This window comes from Halichoerus grypus, chromosome 2, assembly GCF_964656455.1.
Source record: "Halichoerus grypus chromosome 2, mHalGry1.hap1.1, whole genome shotgun sequence".
Lineage (NCBI taxonomy): Eukaryota > Metazoa > Chordata > Mammalia > Carnivora > Phocidae > Halichoerus > Halichoerus grypus.
Genome location: NC_135713.1, coordinates 113,623,337 through 113,645,368, shown reverse-complemented (window position 1 = coordinate 113,645,368; position 22,032 = coordinate 113,623,337). Strand labels below are relative to the sequence as shown.

The window sequence follows — 22,032 nt, the reverse complement described above, 5'->3', positions numbered from 1 at the left end:
GGATCTAGTGGTCTAGAGAAGTAGGACTTGGCAATTAAGTTTGTAGATGAGGGTGAAGAACGAGACAGTGGATTTCATGTTCTCTGCAAGGGCAGAGTTAGTTCTGCAATTGGAAACCACTGGGCTGGGGGATCCAGCCGATGGGGTTTATATGAAATGGAGCCCCATGAAATAATCTTTCTGGATGTTAGCAGAAGGTCATGCTCCTTTGCTAGCTGCCAAAGAGCCAGGAAAAGAATCAATTCTTCTTTTGGAAGCAGACAGACCTGGGTTCAAATGTTGGCTCCTTCATTGTGATTCGGGGCAAGTGTCTTCACCTCTCTGTGCCTCATCTGTAAACAGGAGTTACCAGAACCAATCTTCATGGGTTGTTGTGAGGCTTACACCAAATACAGAAGAGCCATCCCCCTCTACTACACACACTTCGGGAGGAAAACGGAATTTCTGATTTGGATTGTTAGGCTGGGCATCAAACCGTACCCCGTCTGCAATAGAACCAGGCTGTTTTCCCAATGACTCCACTATTCACTAAAACATCTCAGACTTGATGGCCTCAAGTGTTTCTATCTTTTCCCCAACGACATGAAAAAGTCAGATCATCTTCACACCAGCCCCATGACCGTAGATGTAAGCGCACTGCAGGGTTGGTGCTGACTGTCCCTATCCAGGCAGCCTGCCTTGGTCTCCCCTGGATGAGGGAGTGTCGGTGGTCACATCTTGAGCTGCCAGTGCAGAAGGGCCTGGTGGCTGAAAGAGAATGACTCTATGCAGCAACTCACTGGTGCACCCGGGAAGGGGCCTGGTGCTGCAGAGTCCTCCGTCCCTGCTGCCCACAACAGCCCTGGCCCCTCACCCTGGCCTTCTCTCCTCTCTTGGCTTACACACCACTGCTCCCCACCCCTCTCTCTCCCCCAGCCCCCGTTTTCCTCTTACTTCTCAGGTGGCTCATACTCAGCCTCCTGTCAAAGACCGCCTCCCCGCCCTCCCCCGCCCCACTGGTGAATGCTGCTCTGCCCTAGGCCTCTTTCCTAGACTGTCCGCTCCTCCCCACTGATACCCTCTCCCCTAAGCCACTTCACCCCATCCCAGGGCTTTAAATATCCTAGCGGCTCATGACTCCTAAATTCTCTCTTCAGCCCACACCTCTCTCCTGACGTCCACACTCACGTGTCCACGTGTTGCAGACTTCCCTACACGGGCGGGTCAGAGACACCTCAAGCTGGCACATCCCAAAGACAATGCTTGGTCTTTCCACATCAACCCATTCCTGCCTCAGTCTCCTCAGTCTCTCTGTACATCACCACCATGCCCTCTGTTGCTCCAGACCAAAACCTATGAGTTATTTTAGGCTCATCTCTTTTTTTTTTTTTTTAAAGATTTTATTTATTTATTTGACAGAGAGAGAGACAGGAGAGAGGGAACACAAGCAGGGGGAGTGGGAGAGGGAGAAGCAGGCTTCCCACTGAGCAGGGAGCCCGATGCGGGGCTCGATCCCAGGACCCTGGGATCATGACCTGAGCCGAAGGCAGACGCTTAACGACTGAGCCACCCAGGCGCCCCAGGCTCATCTCTTTCTAAACCTCTCCATGCCGGCCTCTCAGCGGCTCCTCTGAGTTCTGCCTCCTCAGGAGATTCTGTATCTGTCTGTCCACTTACCACCCCTTGTGTGCCCCCACCCTGGTCAGAGTCACTGTCATGTTTTGTTTAGGCTGAGGTGAGAGCCTGCTAACTGGTCTCTCTGCTTCCAGGCTTGCCACTCCCTTTTCTTTGAGAACTCTTTTATGGCTATAAACAGAGTACTAGACACTTCTCTGCTTGGAACCGTCTACTGGCTTCCACCTCACTTTAAACAGAATCGAGCTGTTCCGCCTGGTCTACCAGACGACCTCCTCTGGCCTCCACCTGCCTTTTCTGCCTCATCCTCTGCTCCGCGGCTCGGCCCACCAGCCTCCATCCATTGTTATTTCTTCTGTTCTTCCAACACACAAGGTTGTTCACCTGTGAGGGCCTTCATACTTCGATGTTATCTCTGTTTGTCTGCTTCTGACAATTCAAGTCTCAGTTCAAAGGCTTTGCCCCAACACCGTATGCAAATACCTCCACCCAGGTACTCCTTAATCCTGTTTAATCCTACAGCTTTTGTCACTGGGTGAAATGAACGCATTCATTTGTACACTGGCATGTTTCCTGCCCCCCTCCCCGTCCCCCACTGGCATATGAGCTCCGTCAAGACAGGAGTGACTAAGTGTTGAATAAATCGTAGCTGAGTAAGTGATTGCTGGTGTCCTGGTTAAGGGGTACAGGTCTGGCTCAAACCCCAGCTCTGTCTCTGGGGAGCGTTTGGTGTTCTGTCACAAGAAGAACATTTGGTGGCCATCAGAGTATCATCTCCCCTCTTGGTCATCTGTAAAATGTGACTCATGATGGTATGCACCTCACAAGGCTGTCAGGGGGTCTGAGTGAGCCCGCACCTTGGCTTACTTCCTGGACGTCATAACATGTTCTAGAAGTCAGCTGAGGTAGTGGCCCCTGACATTACTCCATCGACGGCTGTTGCTGCCACTGTTCCTTTTCCCACTCTTAAAAGACACGCGTGGAAGGGAAGCAGGAAAGCACCAGCATCCGAACCGCATCTGACATGGGGCTCACATGGGCTGGGCGCTGTTCTAAGGCTTCACGGTGCTCTCTCCTGTCAGCCTCATGAGCATCCTAGAAGGCATGCATTCCCCCGGTCCTATTTTATAGACAAGGAAACGGCGGCACAGAGAGGTTAAGTAACCCGTTCCAGGTCACCCAGTTAGGCCATGGGCGCAGACTAACAGTGGACACCAGACTGACTTCCCTCCCTGACGCCGGCGCTGTGTCGGAGCTCACGCGCTACTGTCAGTTTAGTCTGGAAGAAGGCACGGAACAAAGCAACACTGTTCTGGCCCGTGCTCACAGGGAAAGCTACGGACTGAATGTTTGTGTCCCCCGTGCCAAATTCACATGTTGACTCCTCCTCCCCAGTGCGATGGTATGTAAGTGGGGCCTTGGGGAGGTGACTAGGTCTCGAGTTCCCATCCTCACGCATGGGAACAGTGCCTTTATAAAACAGAGTCCCAGAGAGTTCCCTCACCCCTCCCACCATGTGAGGACACAGCACGGTGACAGCTGTCTCTGAACCAGGAGGTAGGTCCCCACCAGACACTGAATCTGCTGGGGCCTTGATCTTGGACTCGCAGCCTCCAGAACTGAGAGACATAAATGTGGGGTGTTCCAGCCCCCCAGTCTGTATTCTATCACAGCAGCTTAAATGGATGAAGACAAGGAACATCCTGCTGGGCTGTGCACGGCCCCGCCTATCCCAGTACCTAAGACAGGTGCTGTCTGAGGGTGCATGTGGAGAGAGCCCTCTGTTTCCATTCTGCAGTGAAGGCATCCCCGCAGGGCTCTCCTGTTATCCACGGACGTCAAATCAGAGAAGTACAAATACAGCCCTGGGGGGATGTGGAAGACACGCAAGGTGGCTGCATCTCAGGATTCTGACCTCATCCCTGCCTTCCAGCCTCTGTCCACCCCTACTCTCCTCACGTTGCTGCATTCCTGGTGGGTCTGTACCTGTGGCCCACCTTCACATTGATCCTAATCACCGCCCACTTGCTCCATCTCGAACCGCATCCACAGATTGTTGGCAAGTTCAATCTCTAGTGTCTTTCAGGACCCCACCCCCCCTTCTCCATTTCCATTTGAGGATTTCGCCTGCCTCTTTTCTCCATCACAGCAACTGAGCCTGGGATCCACACCTACCACTGCCCGTACTCCCGATTATGTTCATGTCTTCTGTTAGGCGCTCAATTGTGTCCCTCGCTGCCTGAATTCTTATGTTGAAGCCCTAACTCCCAGTATGTCAGAATGTAACTGTATTTGGGCACAGGGCCTTTGAAGAGGTAATTAAATAACATCACTAGGGTGGACCCTAATCCAATACTACTGGTATCCTTAGCAGAAGGGGAGTTTTAGACAGACACATGCCAAGCAAAAATGATGTGAGGACACAGGGAGAAGACAGTCATCAGTAAGCCACGGCCTAGAATAGATCCTTTCTGCACAGCACTCAGAAGAAGTGAACTCTAGGGGCGCCTGGGTGGCTCAGTCGTTAGGCGTCTGCCTTCAGCTCAGGTCATGATCCCAGGATCCTGGGATTGAGTCCCCTGTCGGGCTCCCTGCTCAGCAGGGAGTCTGCTTTTCCCTCCCTCTGCCTCTTCCCCAGCTTGTGTTCTCTCTCTCTCTCTCAAATAAATAAAATCTCAAAAAAAAAAAAAAAGGCAGTAAACTCTGTTAATGCTCTGATATAGGACTTCTGGTACCAGAACTAGAGATAATTAGGTTTGGGGGTTTAAGCCACCCAGTTTGTGGTACTTTGCTACAGGAACTCTAGTAAACGAATCTACCCTCTTTCACCTGTCTTTTCCCATCTGCCTGCCTTTCTGCCACAGATGTTCAGTGAAGCCCTATTGTAGCCGGCACTACACTAAGTATTGGTAATTCAGCGGCTGGTAAGATACAGTCCCTGCCCTCATGCAGATTACATTCTAGTTGGGGGGACAGAAAAGGAAAAGCAAACATCTAGAGATGAATGCTATGAAAAACTAAAGAAATAAAACAGGGTGATGAGATATACACATAGAGTACAAATGAGGTAAAAAGGAAAGTCCTCTCTGAGGAGGTGAGATTTTCCCAGAGACCTAAAAAAATGAGAACAGTCCAGACAAGTGGGAACATGCCGTGAGAGCATTCTAGACAGAGGCATAGGCTGTGCAAAGGTCCCGAGGCAGGAAAGGCCTGGGTGTGTTAGAGGTGCAGGAAGCAGGCCCGTGTGGCCAGACTGTGGGGAGCTGAGGTCGGACAGGTGGGCAGGGACCAGATTCACGCAGTGTACTGAGAAGGAGTTCAGATGTCATTTCTCTTTCATTTCCTAGGTTGTCATTCGTCCCACCTGGCCAGTTTCTCCCTTCACCTGCCAACAGTCATGCATCGAGAAGGAAAAGCATGGTTCAGCCCAGCTGACTGGTACTGCCGTCCACACCCTATTGTTTCAGGCATTAAAATCTCAAACTGCAAATGCAACCCCTTGTCACTACCGCCAGAAGGGCTAGGAAAAAACAGAGTCTGGGAGCGAATCATCCCTTCCAACCCCTGCTGAGTGTGCAGAGTGAGGGCCATATGGAAATTAATATATGCAGCTCTGATCACACGGATCTCCTCGGCATTTTGATTAAACACCGATGGTTATTAAATACTCTCTTTCTCAGAGCTCGTCTCCGAAAGCCAATGTTGCTTTTCATTCTGAACTCTGATGAACTGTCTCAATTCCGTTCACACACCTTGGCTGAGCCGTCGTCGGCTGGAGGCTGGCGTTTGAAGAGGATGGAGAAAATCAATATGAAATGTCAGGCGAGAGGTCAGACAGAGCTCGTTTTCCCGGCCGGCAGGAGCCAGGGCCGCCGCGGCCGCCGCAGCCGAACAAAGACGGGGAGTGCACTGAAGAAGGTCGGCACTTCGGACGAGTCAGGAAAATGAATTTTGTTCACTTCTTCATTAGATTAGGAGGCTGGCGGCTGGCAGCTCAGAGCCCTGCTGCTGTCAGTGTTGGGGTGGAGCGTGGGGAGGCAGGGCTGCAGCAGAGGCCCACAAGCCGCTAGCTAGCTCCCAGGCCGCTCTGGGGACTGTCCCCAGGCTCTGCCTCTCTAGGGCTGGGTGGCCCAGGCTGCAGGGAGTAGCAGTCCCTGGGGGACCCTGGGTGTGTGGCTGAGCAAGCCTCCTGCTTCTATGGGCCTGATAACTCTTCCCTGTTCTCTCGCAGGGAACTTCTCAGGGGTCAGGTCACAGCTCGGAGGTTACGGCCTGGGGTGTAGGCTCCTTGTCTCATGCCCTCCTAGCACCATGGGCCTCTCTTTCATACTACTTTTGACAGTTGCAATGTCCTATCTGTTTGTCATTCCCTGATGAATGGATCTTTCTTCCTTCGTGTGAAGGTTAATTTTATGTATCAGCCTGACTGGGCCCTGGGGTGCCCCAGATATTTGGTCAATCATTATTCTAGGTGTTTCTGTGAAAGTGTTTTTGGATGGCTTTAACATTTAAATTGATAGACCGGGTAAAGCAGATTGTCCTCCCTAATGTGAGTGGGTCTCATCCAATCAGTTGAAGGTCTGAACAGAACAAAAGGCTGACGACCCTCCCCAAATAAGAGGGAATTCTTCTGCCTGACTCCTTTGACCTGGGGCATTCATTTTTTCCTGGCTTCGCACTTGAACTGAAAACACTGGTTCTTCTTGGGTCACAGGCCTGCTGGTCTTTGAACTAAAACTATACCATCAGCTTTCCTGGGTCTGTGGACTTGGACTGGAAATATACCACTGGTTCTTGTGGGTCTCCTGCTGGACCACTGTGGATCTTGGGACTTGTGGACCTCTGTAATCCCATAAGCCAAATACTTCTTCTTTTTTTATTTTTTTAAAGATTTTTATTTACTTATTTGACAGAGACACAGCGAGAGAGGAAACACAAGCGGGGGGTGGGGTGGGAGAGGGAGAAGCAGACTCCCCGCTGAGCAGGGAGCCCGATGCGGGGCTCGATCCCAGGACCCTGGGATCATGACCTGAGCCGAAGGCAGACGCTTAACCGACTGAGCCACCCAGGCGCCCCCCGCCCCCCTAAGCCACATACTTCTGATAAATCTCTCATACGCATACACGTATATGTATATATGAGGTATCTATCTACCTATCTTATCTATCTATCTACCTATCTATCTGCCTACCTACCTACCTACCTACCTACCTACTACCTACCTATTATCTACCTTCTATTGGTTCTGTTTGTCTGCAGAACCCTCACTAACAAAGACAGGAAGCTCTAAGAGGGAGGAAACCAGGCATGGTTTCACTCACCATTGTGTCTCCAGTCTGGTAAAATACCTGGTGTATATAGTATGTGCTCAACAAAAACTACTTAAACAAATGACTAATGGGGCTTCATATATCTGAAAAAAGGTTTGAGGCTTTAGCACTGTGGCCCAGCTGCATGCCTGGAACGGGGGAGTCGGGTCGTCTGTGCCCCTTACTGCCTCCTGCATGCCCCGCAGACGCCACGTTCTTACACACATGATGACATTTACTTCTCGTGAACAACCAGCCTGATGAGGCCGTCCTCATGCTTTCTACTCTCAAATGAGGAACGTGGGGCTCAGAAGGATTAAATAACTTGCCTGAGGTCACATAGTAATTGAATGTCGGAATGGAGCTCTGATTCCAAAGCTTCTGCTCGAAACATTTATAGCTCTGGGATTTCTAAGGCCTTGTCCTTTTCCCACCCTTCAGGGTTCAGGGGTCATCAAACCTCCCAGTGAGTTTATTCCTCAATATCCGGGTCTGACTCCAAAGCCCAGGCTCGTGTCAGCCCCACTGGGCTGTGAGGACACCGGGGCCCCTCCTGCCATCTCCCGCATCCACTGGGGGTCAGCGGCCCTACCGGCCGGTTCTGCCTTCACTCACCAGAGAGGCCTGTCCCCCGAGGTAGCTCATGTCACCCCACACAGAGCGTGTCCCCCACTGAATCCCAACCCTCTACTCTGTCCCAGTGTGGCTTCTCACCAGTCCCTGTTCCACACACCATTTATGTCAACCCTCAGGCATTAATGCATTTATTGAAGAAGTATTTACTGAGTACCTACTTATGTGCCAGAAGTTGGCAATGTGATGCGAGTAAACAGATTTAGTTCTTATCCTCAGAGGGTTTGTGGTCTAGAGGGGAAGGACAATGAACAACTAGTATCCATGTGCGACGAATGCCAACCTCTGATACTGCTTACGTCGTCACCCATGGTTATTTTTTAACAAATGTTCCTTTTCCACTTCTCTTCCTTCTGATCTCCATAGCCACATCCTTACATAGGCTATGAATTTCCTTTGTATTGAGATGAAAGCAAAATGTTCTAATTCTCCTTTCTTCCCACCACCACCGTGTTCATCTTCCATAAAACATAAATTCTATCTTTCTGTTCTTCAGCCAAATGATCTCAAATCACTCTCCACATACTAGGGACTGTGTTTCTCAAACTGGGCCACACGTACATATCTGAAGATATGGGGATGCACCAGGCAGTACAGAAAACCATGGGATATACACTGAATCTTTTGGGAACATCAATTTTGCTTGAAATCTGGGAGTGGGGTAGAAATGTAATTATCAAACCTAAAATAGACATTTTATGGGAGTACAATGCAAATTCACGTGAAATTTCAGGATAGAAAAATAAGACTTCAAAGAAAATCTGTGGTTGGTTGGCACCTCCCCCAGGATCTCTGGCCTCTGCTGTTCTGTCTGTGTGGGTGGGCGGGGCCACTCAGGGCCCACGGGCGAGGTTGGACTGCTGCTGGATGCCCTTCTTCCACTGCAGCCAGGCTCCCGGCCTGACCTGCGCGCTGTATGTACTCGGGGGGAAAGCTTAAGAAGTATTGGCTGCCACAGGAGCCAGACTCTGAGTATGGAGTCGGTACTCAATGAATGAATGAACAAATGCATGCATGAATGAATGAATACATGAAGGCATACACGTTTGACTTTGATCTTCAAGGACCAACTTGATACGAACCATCATCCCTCTTTCACCTCTTTCTTTGATATTTGTTTCCCCAAACCTGATTCTTTGAAGGTTCTATGTAACTTCCTAGCTTCAGGCTTTTGCCCATTCTGTGTGCACTGCCCAGAACACAACCTCCCCCCCTCTTTCCCACCTAACCAGATCCTACGTGTGTTCAACAGGACTACTCAGCCTCTGCTTTCCCCGTGATGTCTATCCCAAATGTCCCACCCTCCCCTGAACATCCCAAACCCATCTCTACCACTCATTTGGGTGTTAACACACTGCCTTACACACCGTTCCTGAAATGTTCCCTGGGTACATCTTAGGTCATGAACCAAATTTTAAATGCATCCAATGTAGGAGATGACTTCCCTTTGCAATGGACCCCTCAGAGTTCTCAATAGTAAAAGACACATCACAGATACAAGAAAATCATGCTGAAGGACTAACAAGGAATTTTAGTCTAGATATGTAGTTCTCAACCAGAAGCAATTTTCTCCTCCCCAACCCGCAGTATTACACATCAGGAGATAGTTTTGGTTGTCCCAGCTTGCTTTGGCCACTTACAACCAGTGGGGAGAGTCCAGGGATGCCGCTAAACATCCTACAGTACATAGGACAGCAAACTTCCCCTAAGAACTATGTGCCCTAAATTCAATACTGCTGCTGTTAGAAACCCCTGTCTACATTAGAATATCTTCCTAACTTGTTTCCTTGTCTCTTTTTTCTCCCACTTAGAACCCAACCTCTGACCGGGAGAAATCCTGATCACATCACTCCCCTGGTTACGTCAGTGGCTGTTCACCGACTTCGAGAAAACATTCAAGTTCTTCATGATGGCCATATGATCGGGCTCCAGCATCCCTCCTGAGCTTCAGCTCACTTCCTTCTCCAAGTCATTCCCTACGTACCAGCCTTATCACTCACCCTGCAGTTTGGCATGCGTTATGATCTTTCGTGCCTCAGCGCCTTTGCACATGCTGATCCTTCTGCCTTGAACATGTTTCCTCTTGCCGGCTTATGTAAGTTAAGTACTGTTCAAAGATCAGTGCCAACACCCACGGGAGCAAATGTTTATTAATCATCGATCAAGTGCCAGGCCCTGGTCTAGGTGCTGGGGAAATAGCCATGAACAAGACAGAATAGGTCCAAAGAGCTAAAAGTCTAGATAGGCACTCTCCAATAGAACTTCCTGCCGTGATGGAAGTGTCCTAAATCGGTACTGATATGATAGCTATGAGCCGCATGTGGCTACTGAGCATGTGAAGTGTAGATAATCTGAATTGAAATCCGCTGTAAGCATAGAATACACAATTGTTAATAGTTCTCTCACCTAGGCCCCGTGACAAACTCATGCGATGGAAGTTACTGTTTCACCCATTTTGCATATGAGAAAACAGGCTCAGAAAGGTTAGAGATAGTTGGACAAAGTCAGGCAGCTGAGAAGGGGTGAAGCCTGGCCCTGACCTGGGTCTGCGCGGCTCCAGAACCCACAGTCTACACACCACCACACTCTACACACCAGCTCCCTTGTGCAATACTTTTCATGCCAAAAGAGCAAGCAAAAATGATCAAAATGACGCAGACATTCACCTCTTTCCTGGCCATACACCAACACAGTCATCCTATCAGTCATGTCAGACAGGGATTGAAATTGGAAACGGACTGTGGGAGACAAAGTTTTAATTTCTGGGTCTCCCCAGCCAACTGTATAGGCTAAAAAGCACCGAGCAGAAGGTGATGGGGGATAAAAAGAGCTCTGGCCCCCCCTAAACATCTTGGCAGCTGCATGTTACTTAGTCTGACACTAGACATGGATTATCACTGCCTTCAGGCACTTCTTCTCTGGGAGCAGTTTCTTTTCTAGAAAGTTCCAGGCCCATCCGGTCCACCACGGCACTCACTGTCGGTGCCAGCAGGCTTCACTTGCTCACAGGGGTCTTACAGCCTTTGGCTTCTAATCATTCAGTCCCCACTAGTTGGGAGCTACTTCTCTCCATCAATGCCTTGAAAACCAGCATGACCGTGGCCTGAGTCTGGCTGCTCCTTATCTAAACCATCCCCTTACTCTGAAGCTTTTCCCTGGTGCCCACTAGGGCCACTGGGACTTCCAGAGTTCTGGTTCCCAAAGCCATACCCTCTCCAGGAAGGTGCTAACCCCTTCCCACAGGTTTTTTTTTTTTTAATTGATATATAATCGAAACATGACACTTATATTAGTTTCAGGTATACGACATAATGATTTGATGTATATTTACATCGAAAAATAATCACCAGTAAGCCTAGTTAACATTCATCACCGCAGAGAGTTACAAATTCTTTTTCTGGCAAAGAGAACTTTTAAGATGTACTCTCGTAGCAACTTTTAAATATGCAGTAGAGTGTGATTAACCTAGTCACCATCCCCAGCTGCCATTCGTGATTGCCTGCATACTCTCAGCCTCTCACACGGTCCAGGAGGCCCTGTTAACCGCCAAGATCTGTCCAGAAGCCACCAGCCCCTCTCCACCTGCATGGCAGCACCCGTCCAGGCCATGCTCATCCCCCTGACCCCCTGCCAGCATATCACAGTGATCCCCAAACTGGTCTCCCTTCAGGGAACTCCTCAGGCTCATTCTCCCCACAGTAGCCAGGGTGATGTTAAAACATACTTCGCATTGGGTCACAAGGTGTGGTGACCGGGCTCGCGTCTCATTCACCTCTGGATTCCACGGCCTTAAGCAGACATTCGTGGAATGGAACGTGAAGGTTCATGCGTACCAAAACACCAGATGTGGAGTGGACTCCTGAGTCCAGCCAACACTTGAACTTTGCTGCCAGGGCGTGTCAAATGGGGAGGGGGCCCCGAGTCCTCTAGGCTCTCCCCTCCCCCTCCTGCAGGTCTGGGGCCCGGGGCCCGCCCACTGCGGGCACCCCATCCACGGTGCGCGGCTGGCTACTCACATTTGCTGTGCCTGTCACACAAGGCCGACGCCCTCATGTCGCACAGCCGGATCGTCCCTTTGCTGCTGCTGTACACGAAGCTGTTGCAGTGATGCGGGTGGAACTCGGCCGCTGTGATCACCTCCGTGAGCTCCTCCATGTTGGCCGGCTTAATGTCGACGATATCTGGCACAGGCGGGTCAAGGATGGGATCGACACGAGTGCACAGGACCCCAGGGGTGATGAGCAGCAGTGCTGCCTGGAACTAGTGTAACCTGCGAGCATTTACCACACTCGGGGAATCCTCAGAGTAACCCCGTGAGCACACAGGCGGGGCTTACTGGTCTTGGCGGGGGAGGCTCAGCGATGCCCAGGGCTCCAAGGCATTGTTAGAATTCAGCCATCCTGGCCCCTTAGGAGCATTTTGTCCTCCACAACACAGAGAACATGTCCCATCGACCGTCAGAGTTATCTGCCCTTGCTATCATACTAGAATGTGCTGAGCTGCAAAGACTTTATTTCTCAATGGACAACAGTGGTGAAGAAGCTAGCCCCATTCCAGCTAAATGATTCAGTTTACCTGCATCTTTCCCCAGACTCCTGGGCTGATAAATGATATCCACGGTAGGCTGTGAATCCTCTCCCATGAAATCCCTGAGATCTTCTTTAATAACACACTGGTGAGAATAGTGGTGGCTGCTTCTACTATTTAGTGAGCACTGACAATAGGCCCATTGTTGCGCCAAGCAGATGGTGTACTTTTAGTTCAGTTAATCCTTAGAACAGCTCTAGAACCAGTCCTTTCCTTATCCCTGTTTGTCAGGGGTGGAGAGGGGGGCCTGGCCCATGTCCCATGGCTAGAGGGGCGGCACCAGGATTTTCTCCCAGGTGCAAAACTTGCGCTCTCAAGTAATTATGCAAAATTTCTCTCACCGAAGATACACAGGACCTCAAGCCTCCATAAGCTGTGATTTGCCTTAGAGCTTGGCCGGGAGTTTAAGCACCTGAAAAAAAAGCCCTCCAGTGTATGGTGGGAGTTTCAGCCTCCCATGGAATATACCTTTGTTTTATCATCTGTTTTTTCTTTCTCAGTATTTTCCTTCCTGATCAAGAATTATTATAACTCTATTTTTCAAAACCACATCCTTGTATATTGAAATGAAACACTGGGCCTTTGAATTATGGAGGTGCCTCAGTGAGCACAAGGACCTTCAGGAGGACGTCCGGCATGTGGGAGGGAACGGGTCTGTGCCACCCCGGAGCTCAGCGGACCTGCGTGCAGGTTGGGGGGCACCTGGCTGAGGCTGAGGTGCTGTCTGAGGACCTGAAACTTCCTGCAAAGGAACGGGCCTCGTGACATGGACACTGTCACATGGGAAAGCTGACCAAAGCGGTTCCCACTTTTCCTAGACTCCACCACTCTCGAGCCACCTTTGTGACTGCGCCCCATGCAGACATCACCAGCTGGTATCTGCTTACCATGTGTCCTTCTGATTGGCTTCTATCGACTCCCTTTGTTTCCTTAGCCTTGGCTAAGCTGTAAGCCAGTATTCATAAAGTCATGAGTTTAAGGAGCTAGTTACATTTTAAATACTATACGTGAAATAAATGTGTATCAATTAAAATAAAAATGTTTATGTCTGTGCCAGGAGCTGGTCTATCCTGTTTTGGGAAACAGCGCATTGATTCAACAAGAAGTAACGTGACACAGACTCTGCTATTAGGCTGGGACGGAGGGGAGCCGTTTCTGCTTTTCATAAAGTCAGTAGCACAGTCCCCTCCTTAGAGTACACCTGAGGTACAAGTAAACGCGCTTGTATTTTTAGCCACAGCAGCGCCGACATATCCGTTCCCGCACATCACCTGGAGTCCAGCATGCAATCTGGCCCAGTAATGGCTCCGTACTTGGTTGTGCCTCTTTCCCCTTCAATTATCTCTTACAAGCCCTGTCGAGGCTTTCTAAAATTAGTTTGAGACTCAACTAACACCACATTTTACTACAATTTCCCCCACCCAACCCAGATGCAAATATTACTTGGGTCTCCAGAGCATGTGGGTCCCCTGGATTCACAAAATACTACCTTTCAACTCAACTGCTGCCAGAGTTACAAATATGAGTGCAGTTAGCACCACCCGCTGGGCAGCGGGAGGCTGTGCCCCCCAGGAGGCCCCAGGCTGCATCTCCGATGTTCTCTCCTGTCCCCTGCCCCCTGCCCCTGCCCTGGGCTTGGTGGCCGTGGCGCGGGATGGGGTGAGCAGAGCTTAGTGTGTAGTTGCTGTCAGATCTCATCGCCCTCCGGAAAGAACCTCCATAGCCTACTGTGCCAGGGAGCATGTTTCTCTTTTCCTAAAAATAGGGCAAGAAAATCTGGTGTCAGCTTTCTCAACCTCTACCAGCAGAGCTCTAAAAACAAGCTTAACTGGAAGGGATCTTTGCTGTGTGGGAGGGGGAGGTGCCGCGTCTACTGTTATTTCTTTCTTACCTAAAAATAAAGCCCCAAAGTCAGAACGTGTGAAAATGAAGTGCTTAAAGATATCTATGAAAGCAGGAAGGAACATCCCCCAGCATCCAGAACAGCATCACGGGGATGTGCGCATGGACTCTGCTGAGGGCTGCTTCCTCTGGATCCATGCTCCCTCCTTCCCGCACTCCCTCGCTTCCTCCCTTCCACTCAAGCTGGACTTCTAAGCCTCCCCATCATCCCTCATCCCCAAGCATCACCCTTTGGACTAGAATGTCTGACTCTACGGGGTTCAGGGATGACTCGAATCCTCTCTTTAATAACTGCAATGACAAGGACAGCAAGAGGATAATAACCAACAGTGAATGTTTACCGAATGCCATGCACTGTCTCATGTGACCTTCTTCTCAGCCTTATGAGGTCAGTACTATTAACAGGCCTGTTCTCCAGTGGAAGAAGCAGTAGCTGAGGTGAAGTAACCAAGGTCACGGGACTAGCAGGGGGTGGAGCTGGGATTCAAACCCAGTCTGTCTGACTTCAGAGCCTGGGTTCTTGACCACAGGCTACTCTCCCTCCCCTGAGGAAGGGCCCTTCCAGAAATAGCCATTCCCACCACAGTAATTCTGGCTCTCTTGAAACTCCCTCTGGCTAATCCCAGAGGGCAGCCTGTGTTATTCTAATTCACTGACCACTTTGGGGGCCACATTTTTCAGAATCAGAATTTGGACACAGCATCTGACTCGGGATTCCTGTGTCCTATGATGTGATAATTATTTTTTTCTTTTTTTGAACCACAGACTGGGACAGAAACATATGGGATTTCTTGAACTGTTCACTGACGGAGGATTTGCTGAGTTCTAAAAACATGTGGGAGGGGACTAGTTACCAAAAATTCAGTGGCTGATAGGGATGATGGGACAGGGTATTTCATATCTGCATCATCCAGAAACCCAGGCCTTTCCTCTTACTCTGTTCTAAAAGGAGATGCACACCTTCAGCGTATGTGGTTTTGCCCTTCAGGTTGGGAGGGAAAGAGAAAAGAGATAAGCAGTGCGTGGCTTCCTGTATTATCTTGAAAACAGAATGACGCATTTTGACAGTCAATTTTCTCTTCCCTATGCTTTAGAGCTCTCTATTCAAATTATTTCCCTGTTGTCCCAAAGAACTAAATGGCAAAAGCAAAACATAGCACTGGATTCAGGGCTAATATACAAGGCATAGAGCCAACAGATTGCTATTAAATTAACCCTGGGGCTTGACAGATCTGTTCTTCCTGACCCCAACTGCTTATGGCATTCCTTATTAATGCTGAGCCCAGACAAATTACCTCTGCTAACAAAAGGGGTTAATCTGCTTCTCTGCTGGGACTCTGGAGGCAGCTCTGAGGACAGGAGGGGGCACAGCTAGTTTGGCAGCTGAGCTCCATGCTTGGAAGGCAGAAGGAGGGAAGCTGAGGGCATCACTGTGCCAGGCAGGGCCTAAGGCATCATTTAAAACAATAATTGAAGACACTGGGAGGTCACCCCTTAAGGGATTGGCTTCAAACAAATAAGAAGCCAGAGTCATAAATTACATCACCAGTGGGGTGAGGGAATGGAGAGGGTAATGGCAGGACGCTAAGGGGTAGCACGGGGGCCATTCAAAAGTCATTTCCTTCATCACCAATTTGGAAAAAGCTTTCTACCAAAAAAAAAAAAAGTCTACTGCAACATGATAAAAGAAGGAGACTGACAATAAACTGTATATACAGAAATAGGGAAACAATTAAGAAAATTTTGATCTACCTCACTAAATTGTTTTTGCAATGTAATTCCAAGTCTGTTAAAAGCCATGAAACATTGTATCTATAGCATGATCATAGTCATTTAAAACTTACACTCTGAAAATGATGAGCTAAAAGGCAAGATACTAAATGTAATAGTTCTATCTGGGTGGGTCTATGAATTTTCAATTATCAGTTATCATTTCAACATTTTCTTTTAATCAAGTAGTATTTCAGGACAGAAAAAGACAAGGTATTTCATATTTATATAAAATATATATTATATATATATATATATAATATATATGTATAAAATTAGGTGAGAGAAGTTAGATACAAAATATATACACAGTCTGACCAGAGTCATGTAAAAAAATTAGAGAGAGACAGAGAGAGAGAGAGAATACAGAATGGAAGGAAATGTGGTTAGTATCTTACAGGGATTAGGTGGAAGGTCAGCATGTAAATTACCCTTTAGTAACTCTAGTTTACAAAGGGTAACTTACCTTTACCACTCACTCATTCATTCATTCCTTCATGAAAATCTACAAATGTTTACAAAGAACCTGTACTTTTCTGGGTATAGGGGATACAGCCATGACCAAAATAGACCAAAAATCCCCCTGATCTGTGGAGCCTATATCCTAGCAGGGCACATGGTCACAAAGCAAGGCAGATAAATATAATATATATTATACTAGACTATAATAACTGCTAAGCAGAAAAAGAAAGCAGGGAAACGAAAGAGAAATGGTACGTGTGTGAGTGGACAGGTGTGTGTATGTCCTAGACTGAATAGGAGAAGGCTTTCTGGATAAATACTTAAGATTTTTTCCCTTTTATTATTTATTTGTTTTTCTCAGCCCTTGTAGTTGAATTAGCTAGCATGATATTAAAATTTTGATGTAAACCCCCTGTATATACAACCAAAGCTAATCGGTGAGATTATAGGTGATTCTAATAATCTCCACAATAAATACTTATTTTTAAAAAGAAACATAGTCATTTCCTAGTGTTAGAACCATCTATGAGAGAGGTGAGAAACCAGGAGCCTTATCACCATGGGTAAAGTTCAAGATGATACTGTGATAAGTATCATGATTGTAACAAAACTGGGTCAGGAGATTGGGATTCAATTTTGATTCCAAGTCTGTTTTGCTCGCAGAACATGGGAAAGTCATTTTCTCTCTCTGGGTTTCCATTTTTTCACCTTTGAATGGGCATAGTCCTATTTACTCCAATAACCTCTGAGAATTTTGATTATGAAATAATTTCATGGAGAAAGTTATTAAATGGCTTTTTAGCAGACGAATAATCCCATCTCTCAAAACAAAAACCAAAACCAAAACCAAACCTGACCATTTATTTTTCCACAGATAGCTTTCTTTGCATTAGTTTTGTGGGCTTTTTTAAGCTGATGTCCTTGCATGCTTCTGTCTTTATCAGTGCTGATTTTGCTGATAATGACAAGATTTTTTTTTGTTTTTGTTTTTGTTTTGTTTCATTTCCTTTCTAAGCCCTGCCTAAGCCAATCAAGGGCAGGAAAACCAAACAGGAGGCCTATCTGCAGGCCAGGCTGGAGAGTGGAGTCTATGTTTGCCTGGGAAAGACACCCATGTTCAAGAGCAGTTGAAGCTTTTCATGTCACTGTAGTTACAGACTGCCAGTACTGAAGGTGGAGAATAGCCTTAACCACATTAGAGTTGGATTTCCTTTTAGGGGACATGAATTGCTTTGTGTTTTTTTTTTTTTTTCTTTCCAAAGTCTGAATGTAATCTTTGGATATTAAGTACTGATTACAAAGCATCCAGATCTTGTTAGCTGAACGGATGTGTTACTTGATGATAAGACACTGACAATCTCTGAAGAGGACTCTAAGGGATATCCCTCTTTTAACAGCTTAAAAAAAGCCAATGTGCAAATATTTATGGAGGGTTTGCCAATTGCTAAGCTCTATATGTGAGACCGACAAAGAGACACATGGTGCCATATTAGTTACTGCTTCTAAGTATGTACTGAGCTACAAAAGACACTGGGCTGAGATGATCTTCATGATTTGGGGGAGGGGCATTTGAAAATCCCATAACCACAGACTCTTTTTTTTTTTTTTTTTTTTAAAGATTTTATTTATTTATTTGAGAGAGAGAGAATGAGAGACAGAGAGCATGAGAGGGAGGAGGGTCAGAGGGAGAAGCAGACTCCCTGCCGAGCAGGGAGCCTGATGCGGGACTCGATCCCGGGACTCCAGGATCATGACCTGAGCCGAAGGCAGTCGCTTAACCAACTGAGCCACCCAGGCATCCCCCACAGACTCTTTACTATTCACGTGACATAGAGCTTGAATTCCACCATTAGGAAACACCCAGTATTTCCTTCCAAGGTCAATTCGGATGTTACTTACTTTATGACGCATTCTAGCCTTTCCTTCATGATTCTCCCTATCCTGTGCATCCATAGCACCCTGAATATATCTAACACTTAATCCATATTATTAGTACTAATTGAGTACTTTGAGATGGTGAGATAGAGTATATTTCACTGGAGTATGGAGTAAGAGTGACTGAGATTCTAGTCCCCAAGTCTGTGACCAGTTACATAACCTTGAAAGCCTTTAAACTTGTCAACTCATCTATAAAAAGAGGCAGAAAACTACAATAGATGGGGGCACCTGGGTGGCTCAGTTGTTAAGCGTCTGCCTTTGGCTCAGGTCATGATCCCAGGGTCCTGAGATTGAGCCCCACATCAGGCTCCCTGCTTGGCCGGGAAGCCTGCTTCTCCCTCTCCCACTCCCCCCTGCTTGAGTTCCCTCTCTCTCTGTCAAATAAATAAATAAATAAATAAAATCTTTTTAAAAAAAGAAAACTACAATAGATGATGTGTAGAACATACCTGGTACTTAATACAGGCTCCAAAAATTGTTAGCCTCATCTTCCCTAGTATGGTGACATGTCTCTCCCTCCACATACTTGCTTTGCTGGTTTTGTGATATGTTAACTTGGTTAGGCTGAATCCTTAGTGTTCCCTTTGTAGGATGTTTCTGGTTATGGTGGGCTAACAGGAGGGTTGGAGGACAGAAGGGAGGAAGCAGCTGTTGTGTATCACACACACACACACACACACCCCTTCTCCCACTTATTCAATCAAACACAAATCCAAGTGCTATTATAAGGGATCTGCTGTAAGAAATTCTGCAGATGTGATTAAAGGCCCCAATAGGTTGACTTTAAGTTCATCAAAGGAAGATTATCCTAGGTGGGCCTTAATTAATTGGTTGGAAGATATTTAAAGGAAAGCTTAGGCCTTCCCTGAGAAAGAGACTCCAAAAGGCTGCTGGGTCTGCAATTGTTCTCTCTTCCTGACCATGATGTGTGGACAAGCTTCAAATCACCCTCACGCTCTTCCAGCCTACTTGTGATTTTCCATTCCTAACTGATTGCCTTATAGATCCTGGACTACCTTGGCCAGCCACATAACTGCAAGGCTAATTCATTATAATAAGTCAGTCTCTCTCCCTCTCCTCCTTTCTGTAAACAGACACACACACACACACACACACACACACACACACACACATACACACACACATACACTGCACCCCCCAGAGTTTTGCTTCTGACTGAACTCTGACTGATTCATCTACCCTTCAGATTATAGAGTCATATTATCAGGGTTGGAGTTTTATTCATCTTGGCATTTCTAGTACACATAGTAAGTGTTCAATAAATGTTTATGGACTTTAATTCATCGTGACTTAGCCCCCTTCTCTAGGGATAGTTTTTTAAAATGCAGAAAATCCATAGTAGGTCAATAATAGGTCAAGATGCCAGGCCTGGATACTGTAAATCATTTAGCTTGTGGTTTTCTTAGGAAAGAATGGGATCCAGGCAACAAGATTAGAAGAATAGGGGGCGGGGGAAATGTTACAGATAATAATAGCTACGATTTATTAAGCCTCCTCTCTGTGCCAAGCACATGGCTAAGAAATTGACATGATGATCTCATTTAATACCAAACCACCTTACAAGATACCTGGTATTATTATCTCCATTAACTGATGAGAAATGGAGGGTCAGAGAGATGTTAAGCAACTTGTCAAGGTCACACAGATTATAGGGGATTAAACTGGATTCAAATCCAGTGAATGTGACTCCTGAGTCTAACTACTAAGCTAACTACTACTAACTACTAAGCATTCCTAACATACTAAGCTGTACTGCTCTGAGGAAGCTCAAAAAGCCCAAGAAGTCTGCTAGCTGCATTCTTGCCCTCTCCCCTGACAACATGAGGTCCAACTGGCTTTCCCTGTGCAGGGAAAATCCTTTGTCTCATAAAGCCCTAGGTATGGCAAAGACAGAGGGTCAGCAGCCACACACGCAAAGCACCAGACCCCCCAAAACCCACTAGGGCTGTGTTTAATACAGGAAGGAGGAGGCTGCCCCAGCACACATGGGCCAGTGTGCGGGAGGTGTCACTGGAGTGCTCTCCTTTTACACTAAATGCCAGTCTCAGAGTGATATGTACATTTGTGGATGGAAGCCAGAGCAGCAACAAGGGAGATGAACTGGTATCAGGCCCCACAGTTTTCCTTCAAAGCCTTCCCAGTAGAATCCCATCAAATTAAAAGGCCGCTGTCCATGGTACTACAGAGAGACAAGAGTTGAGGTTATATGGTTCCCTGATCAGGGAATCAAGACCAAAAGGGCCTCAGCTTAGTTGACAAATGAAACTGATGCACAGGGCTGCTAAGACCAAGGTCAGTAATGAAGCACACTGTGAGTCCAGATGTCTTCTCTCAGAGAGATGCTCTGTCTCATGCCCAGAGACCAGATTGTAAGATGTGGCTTCTGCTGACCTTTTTAGCCTTGCTTATACCATGCTCCACCACATTCTCTGGGCTCCAGTCACAGTGGCCTTTTTAGAGTTCCCTCAACATTGTCATCCTCCCTCCTGCCACATGCCCTTTGTACATACTAGACCAATCTCTTCCCACCTCTTTGCCAAGTTAGCTCATACTCTTTCAGATCTCAACTTAATAATCAATTCCTCTGCAAAGTCTTCTTTTATTCCCTCATCTGAATCAGATTTCAAAAAAGAAGCATTCACACAACTGTTTTTCCTTTCCTTACAGGGCTTCTGTTTGTAATTATATGCTCATTAGTATGATTATTTGATGAATGTCATTCTGAAAGCAGAAAATTTCTTTTCACTTTTGCATCCCCATGGCTTTAGTGCAGTGCCTGGCACAAACTAGGTGCTCAGTATACAGTTGTTGAGGGCTGGATCTTTACTTCTACTTGACAGGAGCCTATTAATTGGTCCCATATTGGACTAGGTAAGGGCCCAGGTCAACTCATTCTTGGTCCTGAAAAGAGAGTTCAAAGGATCCTAAGTATACCAGAGAAAACTAATTTGAAAAGTTAGGGCTACTTCTTGCCCTAGAAAATCACTAATCTAGAAATGAGTTATTATTGTCCTAAAGTGGTTAACCCATTAAGGCCAAAGTTCGACCACTTCAAGACAGAATCTGTTACATAAGACAAGGACAGACTGGCTATGGAGGGAAGGGAGAGGATTCAAGGTGTCAGGAGGCCAGGAAAGCTTCAATCTGATCTGGTGTTAAACACAAGGCCCTGGACTTCAGAGACCCTGCAAATATGTGGTAACTAGGGTATAATGAACAACATCGTGAAAAGAGCACCCAACTGCAAAACCAGAGGAGTCTAGAATGGAGAAGATGACCCAGATAGTAAATTCAGCAGAATAGAATCCACTATACTAACATTCAACTTTTTTAGTTTCCTTGTCCTTTCCATGATAATCATTCTTGTTTTGAAACCTGTTTGTCATTCATTTAGCAGAGTATTGGCCTAAACATATATGTTTATGTGTGTATATGTACATGTATGTATGTATATATGGATATATTTTATATGTAGTTGACCCTTGAACAATGTGGGGACTAGAGTCAGTGACCCCCATGCAGTCAAAAATCCACATATAACTTTTGGCTCCCTTAAGTCTTAATGACTAATACCTTACTGTTGACCAGAAACCTTACTGATAACATAAGTTGATTAACACATATTTTGTATGCTATATATATTATACACTATATTCTTACAATAAAGTTAGCTAGAGAAAAGAAAACATTATTAAGAATATCATAAGGAAGGGGGCGGAGCAAGATGGCGGAGGAGTAGGAGACCTGGATTTCGTCTCCTCTCAGGAATTCAGCTGGATAGGGATCAAACCATTCT

The 22,032-nt window shown here is 46.9% G+C and overlaps 1 protein-coding gene across 9 annotated transcripts in view; it reads right to left on the bottom strand.

Moving 5' to 3' along the window:
• PPP2R2B (protein phosphatase 2 regulatory subunit Bbeta) overlaps positions 1 to 22,032 on the bottom strand; it is a 457,129-nt gene that overhangs the window by 35,467 nt on the left and 399,630 nt on the right. For all 9 annotated transcript variants that reach the window (XM_078067328.1, XM_078067330.1, XM_078067329.1 and 6 more), the window contains one exon: positions 11,573 to 11,737. In XM_078067328.1, the coding sequence (XP_077923454.1) occupies positions 11,573 to 11,737 (165 nt within the window). The remainder of the gene's footprint in view (positions 1 to 11,572; positions 11,738 to 22,032) is intronic.